Source organism: Hordeum vulgare, chromosome 3H, assembly GCF_904849725.1.
Source record: "Hordeum vulgare subsp. vulgare chromosome 3H, MorexV3_pseudomolecules_assembly, whole genome shotgun sequence".
Lineage (NCBI taxonomy): Eukaryota > Viridiplantae > Streptophyta > Magnoliopsida > Poales > Poaceae > Hordeum > Hordeum vulgare.
Genome location: NC_058520.1, coordinates 81,725,016 through 81,741,518, shown reverse-complemented (window position 1 = coordinate 81,741,518; position 16,503 = coordinate 81,725,016). Strand labels below are relative to the sequence as shown.

The following is a 16,503-nucleotide window of genomic DNA, read 5'->3' as shown; positions in this document are numbered from 1 at the left end:
CTTCTTATAAAAGGCACCAATTAGAGAGCACCTCCGTCATTTTTATGCTTTGCTATTAATTGATATTGAGTATGATTGTGACTGGATCTTCTTTGCCATGAATTACAATGTTCAGTCAGCCCTTGGTCTTTGAAGGTGCTCTGCATTTATGTTTTGCGGCCTTAGAAAGGGCTAGCGAGATACCATCTATTCATATTGTATCATGATTGTTCTGATTGAAGTGTTGACGTTTGAAACTTATTATTATTGCTCGCTAGTTGATTATGCCATTGATATGAGTACACCATGAGACCTAAATTTCATTGCTTATGTGTTTAGCTTATGATCTTGCTGAAAATCCGAATATGAGTTAGACATAATTACAACAACAAGATCAAACAGAGTTCGTAAAAGTTTTTCTTTTGTCTCTTTCAGTTTGTCAACTGAATTGCTTGACGACAAGCAAGGCTTTAAGCTTGGGGGAGTTGATACGTCTCCATCGTATCTACTTTTCCAAACTCTTTTGCCCTTGTTTTGGACTCTAATTTGCATGATTTGAATGGAACTAACCTAGATTGGCGTTTTTTCAGCACAATTGCCATGGTGTTGTTTTTGTGCAGAAATAAAATTTCTTGGAATGACCTGGAAACTTACGAGGATTTTTTGTGGAATATATAAATAATATTGGTGCAAGAATTACCCGAAGACACGGAGCCAGGAGCCCACGAGCCCCGGAGGCGCCCCCCCCCCCCCCCTAGGGCGTGCCTGGCAGGCTCGTGGGGCCCACGTAGCTCCGCAGCCTCCAACTCCAACTCTATAAAGTCTCTCTCGCCCAGGAAAAATTAGGAGAGAAGAGTTTATCGCATTTCACGATACGGAGCCTCCGCCACCACCGATTCTTCCTTGGGAGGGCGGATGTGGAGTCCGTTCTGGGCTCCGGAGAGGGGAAATCGACGCCGTCGTCATCATCACCATCCTCCATCACCAATTCCATGATGCTCTCCATCGTTCGTGAGTAATCTCATCGTAGGCTTGCTAGACGGTGATGGGTTGGATGAGATCTATCATTTAATCGAGTTAGTTTTGATGGGTTTTGGTCCCTAGTATCCACTATGTTCTAAGATTCATGTTGCTACCACTTTGCTATGCTTAATGCTTGTCAGTAGGGCCCGAGTGCCATGATTTCAGATCTGAACCTATTATGTTTTCATCAATATATGTGTGTTCTTGATCCTATCTTGCAAGTTGTAGTCACCTACTATGTGTTATGACCCGGCAACCCCGGAGTAACAATAGTCGGAACCACTCCGAGAGATGACCATAGTATGAGGAGTTCATGTATTCACTATGTGCTAATGCTTTGATCCGGTTCTCTATTAAAAGGAGACATTAATATCCCTTAGTTTCCATTAGGACCCCGCTGCCACGGGAGGGGTGGACAATAGATGCCAAGCAAGTTCTTTTCCATAAGCACGTATGACTAAATACGGAATACATGCCTACATTATATTGACGAACTGGAGCTAGTTACATATCACCCTATGTCATAACTGTTACCTGATGACCGATCCAATGCCTACGAGCTTTTCCCATACTGGTCCTTGCTAAGTTACTTTACCGCTACTGCTGTTACACTTGCTATACAAATCACTACTTCTACTGTTACCGCTGCTACCGTTACTATCATACTACTATGTTACTAAAACTGTGCTGCAGATACTAAGTCATTCAGGTGTGGTTGAATTGACAACTCAAGTGCTAATACTCAAGAGTATTCTTTGGCTCCCCTTGTGTCGAATCAATAAATTTGGGTTGAATTCTCTACCCTCGAAAACTGTTGTGATCCCCTATACTTGTGGGTTATCGGCATGCGCTTGCTCTGCCGCTCGGGCGTCGGCTTCAACATGCCGCTCCAGATCGTGCACCCGATTCAAGCGCCTCTCCACGCGCGGCGGCAACGCGCGGCGGGCTATCGCCCCACGACGCCCTGACGTACGCCCTTTCCTTGACGCGGCCCACCTCAGGCTCGCCCCCTCTCACCGCCTTCGCCGCCACCCGCTCGGTGGCCTTCAGGTCCTCCCAAGAGGCGCGCTCCCAATGCCCCTCGGCGCCCTCATTTCTTCCTACGCCTCGACGCCCCTAGCGGTGGTTTCCCCCGTCTCGGCTGCCCTTCCAATCGCATGCGCGGCCTTCTGCAGTGCGGGACACATGATGGGAAGGAGAAAATAAAGAAAGACGACCAAACCAAAATCAAGAACGCAAGCAACTTACCCAACGACTGTCGGGAATGCGCGCCTTGACGTCAGACCCGCGAGGGCGACGTGCGTCCTCTTCCGGCCTCCTCTGCGCCTGCCTCCCGGCCACGCGGTTTGCCGCCTGCCGGGAGCTGGCCGGTGATACCTCTCCAACGTATCTATAATTTTTGATGGTTCCATGCTATTATCTTGTCAACTTTGGATGTTTTGTATGCATTTTATATCTTTTTTGGGACTAACCTATTAACTCAGTGCCAAGTGCCATTTCCTATTTTTCTGTGTTTTTTACCCTTTTCAGAGAAGAATATTAAACGGAGTCCAAACGGAATAAAATCTTCGGAATGATTTTTTTTCTGTAACAAAAGATACGCGGGGAACTTGAGAACCAAGGCAAAGGACTCCGAGGGAGGCCACATGCCCCCTAGGCGCCGCCTGTGGGGGGGCGCCTAGCAGGCTTGTGGGCCCCCCGAGGCTCCTTTGCCCTACTTCTTGTGCCTATAAATTCCCTAAATATCTGAAACCATGGGACAGAGCCACAAAAATACTTTTCCGCCGCCGCAAGCTTCTGTCTCCGCAAGATCCCATCTGAGGACTGTTCTGGTGCCCTGCCGGAGGGGGGATTCGTACACGGAGTGCTTCTTCATCAACAACATTGCCTCTCCGATGATGCGTGAGTAGTTCACCACAGACCTTCGGGTCCATAGCTAGTAGCTAGATGGCTTCTTCTCTCTCTTGGATCTTCAATACAAAGTTCACCATGATCTTCATGGAGATCTATCCGATGTAATCTTCTTTTGCGGTGTGTTTGTCGAGACCCGATGAATTGTGGATTTATGATCAGATTATCTATGAATGTTATTTGAGTTTCCTCTGATCTCTTATATCCATGATTTTGTATCCTTGTAATTCTCTTTGAGTTGTGGGTTTCGTTTGGCCAACTTGATCTATAATTCTTGCAATGGGAGAAGTGCTTGGTTTTGGGTTCATACCGTGCGGTGTCCTCATCCAGTGACAGAAGGGGTAGCGAGGCACGCATCATGTTGTTGCCGTCAAGGGTAAGAAGATGGGGTTTTCATCATTGGTTTGAGATTATCCCTCTACATCATGTCATCTTGCTTAAGACGTTACTCTATTTGTTATGAACTCAATACACTAGATGCATGCTGGATAGCGGTTGATGTGTGGAGTAATAGTAGTAGATGCAGACAGTATCGGTCTACTTGTCTCGGACGTGATGCCTATATGTATGATCATTGCCTTAGATATCATCATGACTTTGCGCGGTTCTATCAATTGCTCGACAGTAATTCGTTCACCCACCGTAATATTTGCTATCATGAGAGAAGCCTCTAGTGAACACTATGGCCCCCGGGTCTACTTCACTTCATATTTTCAGCTCTACACTTTCACTTTGTTGCACTTTCCGCCTTCAGATCTCACCTTGCAATCAATCGAGAAGGGATTGACAACCCCTTTATAGCGTTGGGTGCAAGTTTGTTTGTTTTTGCGCAGGTACTTTGGAGACTTGCCTTGATACTCCTACTGGATTGATACCTTGGTTCTCAAACTGAGAAAAATACTTACTGCTACTGTGTTGCGTCACCCTTTCCTCTTCAAGGGAAAAACCAATGCAAGCTCAAGAGGTAGCAGCCGGCAGCTTCCCCTACGCGCGTTGTGCTCCCTTCGACTCGTTGGGCACCGGTTCGGGGACGGTCCTCTCGACCCGCTTCCTCGGCACAGACGCGTCGTCCTCCAGGGCCTACGGGTCCTTCAAGTCATTGATTTCTTCAAGCTCAGAATCATCGTCATCCGTCGAGTCTCGCAAAGGACAAGGAATGTGGTACTCACGTATTGGCTCAGACCCACCGGCTCCCGACTCGCCGACTGGGTCTTCCTTGTGGGTCGGCTCCACGTCCTCGTAGTCTTCCATCTCCTCGACGTCCAACTCCTCCCTATCAGCCGTCGGCTCCCCATGGTCGTGCAACTCCGTGGATAGCTGCGGCCAGGCCAGGTCGCGGATTAATCGGAGCTGGCCACGCGAAAAAGAAGAACAAAGAAGACGGTGTGCAATATACCAGAGGCGGCGGATGCGCCCGATCATAAGTGGCCTTGCCCCATCTTCAATCCTCCTCTGACAGCTTAGTGGTGGTTATATCGTTCACTCGCCTCGCGATGGCCACCAGCTTCAGCACCTTCGTCGAGATACGACACGGATCGAACTGTCCCCCGTGAGGCAAATGCGGTGCGGGCACATCTGCAGTGGTAGCACCCGGAGGAGTAAAGTCTATTTTAAACCTTGAGATTGTAACACTCATCGTAAATGAACCCTCATCTTTAAATCCGTGAAATCTGTACCCTGTACTCAGAGATCCCGGTCAATTTTAACCCCGAACCTGTTTGATTCACAGGAAATAGGAAACAACATGATCCCGGCCAGAATCAAATTTTCGTTTTCTCTTTACTCCCATTACACTGGCCCACTTCATGATGGACGGTCCGTCAAGGACAAGAGGAAAAAGGCCAGCCGCGGAAGATGGTCGTGCCCATGCTGTTGCCAGTGAACCCGGTCGTGTTGTCGTTCCGGAGGCAGAGCACGAAAGTTTGTGTGTGTTGGTCAGCTAGGTCAGGAACGAGGCGGAGAGCGTCACAATCGTTGTCTGCCCGCTGCACGACGAAGCGATGGCCGGTGCAGAATGCAGATAGGTTGAAGACCATCAGGTGGCCGATGCTGAACGACATGGTGTAGAGCGTCGTGGCCGCGCCATCCTTGGTGATTGTCGTGAGCGGAGGCTTGCCTGTAGAACCTGAGAGTGTGAAGTGAAACAACGTGATTATATTATTCAAGCCAGGGGCTAAATATACATGTGCATGGGGCATGTAGACGTGCATGACGACGTGCTAACAAACTCCTAGAGGCTAACTAACTAACCAGGTAATGATCCTAGTTTACAGGAGAAAATAAGCACAAGTATACACGAGACCCGGTATCACAACAGAAAGATGCGTTCAATATTGCCTCTGGTCTTGGATGGACAGCCACATTTCGGCTTGTGGTTTGTGTAACTTGTGTTGGAATCTTTTTGACACGTACGAGATCGATCCATGCATCTATGCGTTCTACTTTTTCTATGTTATTCATGCATGTATGCGTTCTACTTTATCTATGTCTACACATGCCTACTTTAGTGTAGCATTGCAAACTGGCCATGCAATATCCAAGATCCTACATATGCACATAAGATCAACATCACCTCCTTCCGAGCGCTCCTATTGCCGACACACTCGTCCCGTTTGCGCACAAGAACAAAAGTATGCTGCATTGCTGCTCAGTTTGTACGTGCTCACATCGAAAAAGGAAAAACAGAAAGATATATGGAGATGACACGTATGACCAGGTTGTCATCAAGGGAATGAGCGATCCCGACCGGGATTATGCTTACAAACAGGTCTAGGATTGGTTGAGGGTTGAAAACGACCGGGTTTGTAAAGGATAGGGTACAAACTTCAGGGATTTAAAGATGATGGTTTGTTTACAACGAGCTTTACAACCACAAGGTTTAAATCAGGCTTCACTCCACCCGGCGTGCTATCATGGTGGTGACCAGATCGACGGCCTTGAGGCCCTCCGCGTCGGTCAACTCCCTGAGCCGGGTGCACGCCTGGTTCACCAGCTCGATGCTGTGTCAAGGATCCCCATCAATCCTTGGGCAGGTCGTGGTTCTGTACAATGCCCAAACTTACGAAAGTAGTTCTTTGGCTAATCACCCAAGATTGTTTATGCATTGGTACTCAGCTGCAGCAACGATCGATAGCCACTAATTTGTGAATGCTGCTAAAAACACTTACACCATACCGATGTCTTACATTTAACATTTAATGGCAAAAAAAATAGATTATGTACTTTTTTCTAACCCGGTACAATCCGCGGGCATTTGTATTAATAATATATAAGAGATTAAAACACTTTTATATTATGGAACGAAGGGAGTACTTTGTTTCTGATGTGGTGTTGTTCCTGTGCAGTCTGTTGTGAATCGGATAAACGGTCTATGCTAGTATATAAATAGAATATTAAATCTAATTTTTTGCATTTTATGCCGTATCGCTGTAACATGTACTGGTACATACAGTACACTTGCTATACGCTTTATGCAAAGTTCCAAATGTTCTACATATAACCTGCAGTATTTGCAGGCTGTTCTGCAAATAATCAAGCCAACATTGCACAAAGTCCCATCAGAAATGATAACAGGAAGTAGATATATTCCAACATTGAACACCCAGTCTATGTCTCTATGACCCTTCTCAGAAGTTCAGAACATTGAAACAGCAGTAGCTATCACAACATCAAAAACACAGTAATATCACGAGATCACCATTCACCAAGACGTACATCAGCATCCAGCGGGCGTGTCGCCCTGGTACACGAACCGCCTGAGGACTCGCATCAACTCGTCGGCCGCCACGCCGAACGGCTGAAGGACAGAGAAGCCATGCTGCTGTCCCTCGAACTCGACAAGCTCGACGTCTTTCCCCATGTCCTTGAGCCTCGCCGCGTACCCGAGCACGCGGTCACGGAGCACGTCGCCCAACGGCGCCACGACGAGAGCCGGCGGGAGCTCCACCGGTGCGAGGCTGGGGCTCTCCGGCCCGAACGGATTCGCCACCGGGTGGTCCCTGGTCGCCCCGACCGGAAGCGACATGTGCCAGAGCTGCTCGCACATCTCCACAGGCAGGGACACATCTGTCGTCAGGTCGGCCTCCGACGCCGTGCGCTCGGTGCCGCCGAAGAAGGCGGAGAGGAGTACGTACCCGACGATGCGCACGGGGCTGACCGCGAGCCGCGCCAAGGCGACCTGGACGGCGAGGTGGTGGGCCAGGTTGGCGCCCGCAGACACGCCGGAGAGGAAGGTCCGGGCGAAGTCCGCCGACTCCGCGAGCCATGGGTCGGCGCAGGCACCGAGCTCGGCCTGGCCGCGCAGCCAGGAGAGGAAAGCCGCGCCGTCATCGATGGCCGCCGGGAGGCGGTGCTCTGGGGCGAGGCGGTACTGCACGGACAGCACGACGGCCGGGAGCTCGGCGGTGGCGCGGAGGCAGAACGCGTGGAAGGTTGGCTGCGCGAAGGAGCCGAGGCAGTAGCCGCCGCCGTGGAAGTACACCAGCACCGGCAGCTTGCCGCCTCCGGCAACCGCCGATGACGCCGACGCCGGCCTGTAGACGCGGACGCGGAGGCCGCGCGCCGCGTGGTACACCACGTCCTTCCACTGCACTCCGGGGACGTCCGGGAACGGCTCCTTTGGGGCGAGGACGGCCTCGTCGCCGCGGACGACGGAGCCGTCGCTGAGGAGCTGCACAAGGCCGAGGAGATCCTCCACGACGTGCGGTGCCGTGTCGCCGGGCATGGTGTGAGCGTGATAGTGATACGAATGCGGCCGATGGTTGCCGTCCAGGTCGTGGCGGTTTCTGGACGTTGTGAAGTCAGACTTAGTAGAGGCGGGGCGTCGACTTGTAGAGAAGGACCCACGTGGTCACTTCTTCCCGTGCACGTGGTCACTCTAGATCTTGGATCTTTGACAGCTTCGGCCTTCCCGCGGTCAAATGTGACGCGCGATCCAAAGTTCGGCGGATTGGATACTGACACCACACTTCAATGCCGTGGGAAGAAAGATAGACTAGCTCCGGGGAAAATGATAGGCTAGCTGAGGAGAAAGGCAAATGCTGGATTGGTCAAGACGCAGAAATGGACGTGTCCTCTCTCTCTCTCCATTTGCGAGTCAATTATATCGAAGGTGCCTCAGACCTCCTTTGATTCATGGAGTTTTGTAGGATTTCCATAAGATTTTATTAATACAAATGCCCGTGTGTTACAACGGGTTAAAAAAATCGTAAAATCTGCTTCACTGCCATTACCCATTATTTCTTATATGCATTTCTAATAAACATTAATAATAAGTTTAAACCAATTAACTCTTTACGGAGCATGAATTGTGAATGTGAAGAAACGACCCTGATATGCTTCATTTCATGGAAGAGTAGTGATGCATAGATTATTTCGTCAATTACTTTTATCTTTTGCTCTTTAAAAAAAACCATGTGTAGCAACGTGTGAAGAAAAGCATATATCAAATGTCCTCATCATAGTAAACATATCTCAAAACCCTCCCAAGCCGGGCATCTATTTCAACACCCACCCATTCGTATTGCCATTTACCGCCCTTGTTGTCCATGGCCTTCGAAGCGTTTCACACGATTAAGCTTAGCCGCTCGCTAGACCTTGCCAAAGCGTCCCCACGTCGTCTGTCAATCGACCCTACGACATATTAACCCCATGAGTTGTTCCTCAAATCTCAGCGGCTACTTTCGATGGCCCCTAGAGCTTGTTCCAAATAGTAATACATAAATGTGAATGATGTTGCATTTATCTTTGATTCAAGTGTATTTTATCAATATGGATTTAAAATTGATGTTCAAGACTTAAAAATCCATAATAAAGTTTAGTCAAATAATTTATTTACCATATAAATTCTAAACTTCCACATTAAAAGATTAAAATAAAGAATTAAGTGTATGCAAGTCACCTTAAATTCGGTCAGAATATAGTTTTTAAAGTCAAGTAATTCTAATAGTTGATAAGATTTAAATGGATGAGGTTCTTTTTAGTATCAAATAAAATGAATAAGAGCATCTCCATCTATACTCGTTTTCAACGGCGTGAGCCCAAAACAGGCGTCCAACAGCTTGTGTATATGATCTGTCCAAACATGCACATCCTTTAAGTCGACCTCGACAATGTCTATGCTTGGACAATGTAAAGGCATCGTCCAAACCCAGCTATAGCCATGATTTCTTCCCTTCCCCAGCGGCGGCCCATGTGTCGTCGTTCCTTCATACAGACGTTCTGATGCAAAATTAAACGTGTATATGAGGGAATCTTTTAAGACCATTGTCTATATAAATATATAGACATTCAAATATAGACATTGTTATTGGAGTTGTCATGAAAAAAAAACAGTATTCCCACAAGAGCAATATTTGCAACAAACAAACTCTAGTCAAGCAATGGCAGAGCTGTGAGACACAACACTACTTTGCCCCGCTGTCTTCTTGATCCCAGCCCCATGCATCACCTCACCCATTCTCGTCGCAGCATACCAATTCCCATTTTCTAGATAAATATTCCTAATAGTCACATACCAATCGGATTACTGAGGACAAAGAGCCACCAGTTTCCGCCCAATCTCAGCAACAAGCTCTGCATTTCCATGGAGCTTGCAAGCACCAAGAAGCACGCCCCCACACAGAAGCATCCGGCAGAAAGGGCATCCGCTCTAACCTCTCAATGGCCTACGTAAAACGGCCAGCACGGCTTAACAGGTCCACAACACATCCATAATGGGCCATCACTGGAGTCACCTTGTATTCAGTCACCATCGTCTCAAACCAGTATAACCCAATCTCCACCAATCATGCCCGAGCACAGCCTGTCAGTAGAGCAAGAAATGTGATCTGATTCGGCAAGAACCCTCCAACTATCATCATGTTAAACTTAACCGGTGCTTCAGTCTCTTTCCCATGATTAGCCAGTGCAGACAGCAATGCATCCCACGTACAGACCTCCTTCTCGCATACAATCTGAAAGGCTCTCTTGCAACAGTCAAGCTTCCCATACTTCCCATACATGTCGATCAACGCCGTTCCCAAGAATGTTGTAGAGTCAGCCTCATGCCGAAAAACATACGCATCAACAGCCGTCCCGACCGCAAGCCCCCCGGCACCATCCAAGTTTGCACAAGCAGAGAGCACGCTGACCAATGTGGCCTCCCCGAGCCGCCCGATGTTGTCCAGCAAAAATCTCCTCAAGGTCTCAACAGCATCCCAGTGGCACCCATTCCTGGATAACCCACAGATGAGCGTCGTCCATGACACCACATCCCTCACCACCATCCGCTCAAAGAATTCTCGAGCCGCAGCCACGTCCCCGAAAAGGAAAATCACATCAAGCATGGCATTAGAGGAGGCCAGATCCGGGCTAGCCATTTTGTCAAACACCTTAGATGCGTCACACTCGAGACGGCTAGCTCGGCCTTAGAAGCTGACCAGCGAGCATGCAACGAAGCAATCAGTCGTAAGCCCGTGGCAGAGGCACTGCGCGTGGAGGGCCCGGTCCGGAGGCGGAGGCGGACCTGAGGAGGGAAGGGAACGTGTGTCCGTTGGGGCGTGCCCTGGCGGCGAGCATGGCCGAGAAAAGGTGGAGGGGGCGCATTGGTACAAACGTCTGTGCATCCAGTCCAGTACATGTACCATGTCGTGTGCCACGACGGGTCACAAACGTCATGAACAACATGACCGCACACCTATCTGCAAACATCCGTGTAACCGCGAGAACCTGGCTCTGATACCAAACTTGTAACGCCCCGTACACACCCGCCGGCGGTCGTTACTCCTGGCGGGATCTAGACTGGCCCCATATATCAATACTAGTCTTTTCTGCGCACTTTGTCCTCACTCATGCGCACCCGGGATGAACTTCCCGGTCGGTCACCCATCCTAGAACTACTCCAAGCTGAGCACGCTTAACGTGAGAGTTCTGTTTGAATGGGCTCCCGGAAAAGAAGGAATTCCTTATTGATATGAGTAGTCTATCATCCCTAATAAGCCGGGCTATCACAGTGCCGGAGGTGAGGAGGAGGGCATGGACCTGGAGGAGCCGGCGAGGGGCGGAGAAGTGCTTCTGCAGGAGGCGCTCGAGGACGGCGAAGGAGTACGGGGAGCCCGTCCACATATGCGCCGCGACGCTCGCCGACGCCGGAGCCGCCGTCGACGGACCGACCTCCTCCTCAGCCAGATCGGATCCACCCCATCCCTGGACCGGTCGAGGACATGGGCTTTTTTGAAAAAACGAAACGTTTTTTCCACTTAATGGAGGATCGCGGGTTGAATTTTGAAAAAAATAGGTGAATGTTTTTGTTGGAAATATGCCCTACATGCAATGATAAATAGTTATTTTTATATTTCCTGTTTAAAGATAATCGTTTATTATCCATGCTATAATTGTATTGAATGAAAACATAGATACATGTGTGGATACATAGACAAAACAATGTCCCTAGCAAGCATCTAGTTGGCTAGCCAGTTGATCAAGGATAGTCAAGGTTTTCTGACTATGTGCAAAGTGGTGTTGCTTGATAACTGGATCACATCATTAGGATAATCATGTGATGGACTAGACCCAAACTATGAACGTAGCATATTGATCATGTCGTTTTATTGCTATAGTTTTCTGCGTGTCAAGTATTTGTTCCTATGACCATAAGATCATATAACTCACTGGCACCGGAAGAATACCTTGTGTGCATCAAACGTCACAATGTAACTAGGTGACTATAAAGGTGCTCTACAGGTATCTCCGAAGGTGTCCGTTGAGTTAGTATGGATTAAGACTGGGATTTGTCACTCCGTGTGACGGAGAGGTATCTCAGGGCCCACTTGGTAATACAACATCACACACAAGCCTTGCAAGCAATGTGACTAAGTATAAGTCACGGGATCTTGTATTACAGAACGAGTAAAGAGACTTGCCGGTAACGAGATTGAAATAGGTATGCGGATACCGACGATCGAATCTCGGGCAAGTAACATGCCGAAGGACAAAGGAAATGACATACGGGATTATATGAATCCTTGACACTGAGGTTCAACCGATAAGATCTTCGGATAATATGTAGGATCCAATATGGGCATCCAGGTCCCGCTATTGGATATTGACCGAGGAGTACCTCGGGCATGTCTACGTAAGTTCTCGAATCCACAGGGTCTGCACACTTAAGGTTCGGCGATGTTTTAGTATAGTTGAGTTATATGTGTGGTTACCGAATGTTTTTTGGAGTCCCAGATGAGATCACGGACGTCACGAGGGTTTCTGGAATGGTCGGGAGACGAAGATTGATATATAGGATGACTTCATTTGGTTTCCGTAAGGTTTTCGGGCATTACCGGGATTGTATCGGGAGTGACGAATGGGTTTCGGATGTTCACCGGGAGGGGGGCAACCCACCCTGGGGAAGCCCAAAGGACCTAGGGGTGATGCACCAGCCCTTAGTGGGTTGGTGGGACAGACCAAGAGGGATTATGCGCCAAGGAAAGAAAAACCAAAGAGAAAAAAAGGAGAGGTGGGAAGGAAGAGAAGGACTCCACTTTCCAATCCTAGTTGGACTATGATTGGAGTAGGACTCCTCCTCCTCCCTAGCTGGCGCACCCTTGAGGGCTTGGCTCTCAAGGAAAGCCTCCTCCCCCTCCCTCCTATATATAGTGGTGATTTAGGGCTGATTTGGAACAACTTTTGCCACGTGCAACTCAGATCTAGACACCATAGTTTTACCTCTAGATCGTATTTCTGCGGAGCTCGAGCGGAGCCCTGCAGGAGTAGATTCTTCACCACCATCGGAGCGCCGTCACTCTGTCAGAGAACTCGTCTACTTTTCTGTCTTGCTTGCTGGATCAAGAAGGCCGAGATCATCGTCGAGCTGTACGTGCGCTGAACGCGGAGGTGCCGTTCGTTCGGCACTAGATCCGAGCGGATCGTGGGACGGTTCGTGGGACGGTTCATGGGACGGTTCGCGTGGCGGATCCAGGGATGTGAGGAGTTCCACTACATCAACTACGTTTCTTAACGCTTCCTGCTGTGCGATATACAAGGGTACATAGATCCAAATCTCCTCTCGTAGATGGACATCACCATGGTAGGTCTTCGTGTGCGTAGGAAAATTTTTGTTTCCCATGCAACGTTCCCCAACAGTGGCATCATGAGCTAGGTTCATGCGTAGATGTTATCTCGAGTAGAACACAAAGGGTTTTGTGGACGGTGATGTTCGATTTTCTGCCCTCCTTAGTCTTTTCTCGATTCGGCGGTATTGTTGGATTGAAACGGCCCGGACCGACATTATTCGTACGCTTACGAAAGATTGGTTTCATCGATTGACATGCAACCTCGTTGCATAAAGATGACTGGCGGGTGTCGGTTTCTTCAACTTTAGTTGAATTGGTTTTGACCGAGGCGGTCCTTGGAGAGTTTAAATAGAAATTTGCACATCTCCGTTGTGATTTTTGCGTAAGTAAGATGCGATCTACTAGATACCCATAGGAGCCACGTAAAACATGCAACAACAAATTAGAGGACGTTTAACTTGTTTTTGTAGGGTATGCTTGTGATATGATATGGCCAATGATGTGATGTGATATATTGGATGTATGAGATGATCATGTTGTAATAGTAAATATCGACTTGCACGTCGATGGTACGGCAACCGGCAGGAGCCATAGGGTTGTCTTTAAACTAACGTTTGCGTTTGCAGATGCGCTTACTATATTGCTAGGACGTAGCTTTAGTAGTAATAGCATAAGTATCACAACAACCCCGATGGCGACCCGTTGATGGAGATCATGATGATGGAGATCATGGTGTGGCGCCGGCGACAAGAAGATCATGCCGGTGCTTTGGTGATGGAGATCAAGAAGCACAAGATGATGGCAATATCATGTCACTTATGAATTGCATGTGATGTTAATCCTTTTATGCACCTTATTTTCCTTAGAACGACGGTAGCATTATGAGGTGATCTCTCACTAAAATTTCAAGACGAAATTTTGTTCTCCCCGACTGTGCACCGCTGCTACAGTTCGTCGTTTCGAGACACCACGTGATGATCGGGTGTGATAGACTCAACGTTCACATACAACGGGTGCAAAACAGTTGCACACGCGAAACACTCGGGTTAAGCTTGACGAGCCTAGCATGTGCAGACATGGCCTCGAAACACATGAGACCGAAAGGTCGAGCATGAATCGTATAGTTGATATGATTAGCATAGAGATGCTTACCACTGAAACTATTCTCAACTCACGTGATGATCGGACTTGAGTTAGTGAATTTGGATCATGTACCACTCAAATGACTAGAGAGATGTACTTTTTGAGTGGGAGTTTAGCAAGTAATTTGATTAGTTAAACTCTAATTATCTTGAACATAGTCTAAGTCCACTTTGAAAATATTTGTGTTGTAGATCAATGGCTCACGCGACAGTCACCCTGAATTTTAATACGTTCCTAGAGAAAGCTAAGTTGAAAGATGATGGAAGCAACTTTGTAGACTGGGCTCGTAATCTTAAGTTGCTCCTGCAAGCTGGGAAGAAGGACTATGTCCTTAATGCTGCATGATATCTACTACACAACCTTCTCCTTGTAGACGTTGTTGGGCCTCCAAGTGCAAAGGTTTGTAGGACAGTAGCAATTTTCCCTCAAGTGGGTGACCTAAGGTTTATCAATCCGCGGGAGGCGTAGGATGAAGATGGTCTCTCTCAAGCAACCCTGCAACCAAATAACAAAGAGTCTCTTGTGTCCCCAACACACCCAATACAATGGTAAGTTGTATAGATGCACTAGTTCAGCGAAGAGATGATGATACAGTGCAATATGGATGGTAGATATAGGTTTTTGTAATCTGAAATTACAAAAACAGCAAGGTAACTAGTAACAAAACTGAGCACGAACGGTATTGCAATGCGTGGAAACAAGGCCTAGGGTTCATACTTTCACAAGTGAAGTTCTCTCAACAATGATAACATAATTGGATCATATAACTAGCCCTCAACATGCAACAAAGAGTCACTCCAAAGTAACTAATAGCGGAGAACAAACGAAGAGATTATTGTCGGGTACGAAACCATCACAAAGTTATTCTTTCTGATCGATCTATTCAAGGGTCCATAGTAAAATAACACGAAGCTATTCTTTCCGTTCGATCCATCATAGAGTTCGTACTAGAATAACACCTTAAGATACATATCAACCAAGACCCTAATGTCACCTAGATACTCCATTGTCACCTCAAGTATCCGTGGGCATGATTATACGATATGCATCACACAATCTCAGAATCATCTATTCAACCAACACATAGAACTTCAGAGAGTGCCCCAAAGTTTCTACCGGAGAGTCATAACGTGTGCCAACCCCTATGCATAGGTTCCCAATGTCACGAACCCGCAAGTTGATCACCAAAACATACATCGAGTACTCACATGAATCAAACGTGTGCCAACCCATATGCATAGGTGCCCAATGTCACAAACCCGCAAGTTGATCACCGCAGATAGACACGTGCAAGACATACATCAAGTGTTCTCAAAGACTCAATCCGATAAGATAACTTCAAAGGGAAACTCAATTCGTTACAAGAAGGGAGAGGGGGAAGAACATCATAAGATCCAACTATAGTAGCAAAGCCCACGGTACATCGAGATCAAGACATCTCAAGAACACGAGAGAGAGAGAGATCAAACACATCGCTACTGGTACATACCCTCGGCCCCGAGGGAGAACTACTCCCTCCTCGTCATGGAGATTGCCAGGATGATGAAGATGGCCACCGGAGATGGATTCCCCCTTCGGCAGGGTGCCGGAACGGGCTCCAGATTGGTTTTTGCTGGCTACAGAGGCTTGCGGCGGCGGAACTCCCGACCTAGGTTTCTTCCGAGGGTTTTTGAATTTATAGGAATTTATGGCGGTGGAATTGCGTCAGTTGGGCCCACGAGTGGGTCACAAGCCTACACGGTGCGGCCTGGGGGGTGGCCGCGCCGTGAGGGCTTGTGACTCCCTTGTGGCTCTTCTGGCCTTCTTCCAAAGCTTCGGGGGTCTCTTTTGGTCCAAAAAAATCATCATAAAGTTTCATTCCATTTGGACTCCGTCTGAAAATGGGCCAAAAACACGGAAAAAACAGAAACTGGCACTTGGCACTGAGTTAATAGGTTAGTCCCAAAAAAAGATATAAAAGGCATATAAAACATCCAAAGTTTACAAGAGAACAGCATGAAACCATCAAAAATTATAGATATGTTTGAGACATATCACTGCGATAGGAGATAAACCACCCGCTACGGCTGACCAAGATGTTAAGAACGATTGGTTAACCCGTAAGGAGGACTACTCAGTAGTTCAATGTGCAGTCTTGTATGGCTTAGAGCCGGGACTTCAACATCGCTTTGAGCATCATGGAGCATTTGAGATGTTCCACGAGTTGAAGTTTATCTTTCATAAGAATGCCCGGATCGAGAGGTATGTGACCTCCAATAAATTATATGCTTGCAAGATGGAGGAGAATTCGTCTGTTAGTGAACATGTGCTCAAAATGTCTAGGTACTCAAACTGTCTAGCTGAGCTGGGGATTGAACTCCTACAAGAGGCTATCACTGACATAATTCTTCAATCACTGCCA

General features: G+C 47.8%; 1 protein-coding gene and 1 pseudogene across 1 annotated transcript; both read right to left on the bottom strand.

Moving 5' to 3' along the window:
• Positions 1-6,455: 6,455 nt before the first annotated feature.
• On the bottom strand, positions 6,456-7,991 carry LOC123439572 (probable carboxylesterase 15). The gene has a single exon (XM_045116268.1). The coding sequence runs from the start codon at positions 7,634-7,636 to the stop codon at positions 6,629-6,631; it is 1,008 nt and encodes a 335-aa protein (XP_044972203.1). The 5' UTR covers positions 7,637-7,991; the 3' UTR covers positions 6,456-6,628.
• A 1,295-nt stretch (positions 7,992-9,286) lies between these two features.
• On the bottom strand, positions 9,287-10,497 carry LOC123441517 (annotated as a pseudogene).
• Positions 10,498-16,503: the final 6,006 nt, after the last annotated feature.

Coding starts and splice junctions, on each gene's coding strand:
- LOC123439572 (XM_045116268.1), bottom strand. CDS start 7,636: ATGCCCGGCGACACGGCACCGCACGTCGTGGAGGATCTCCTCGGCCTT.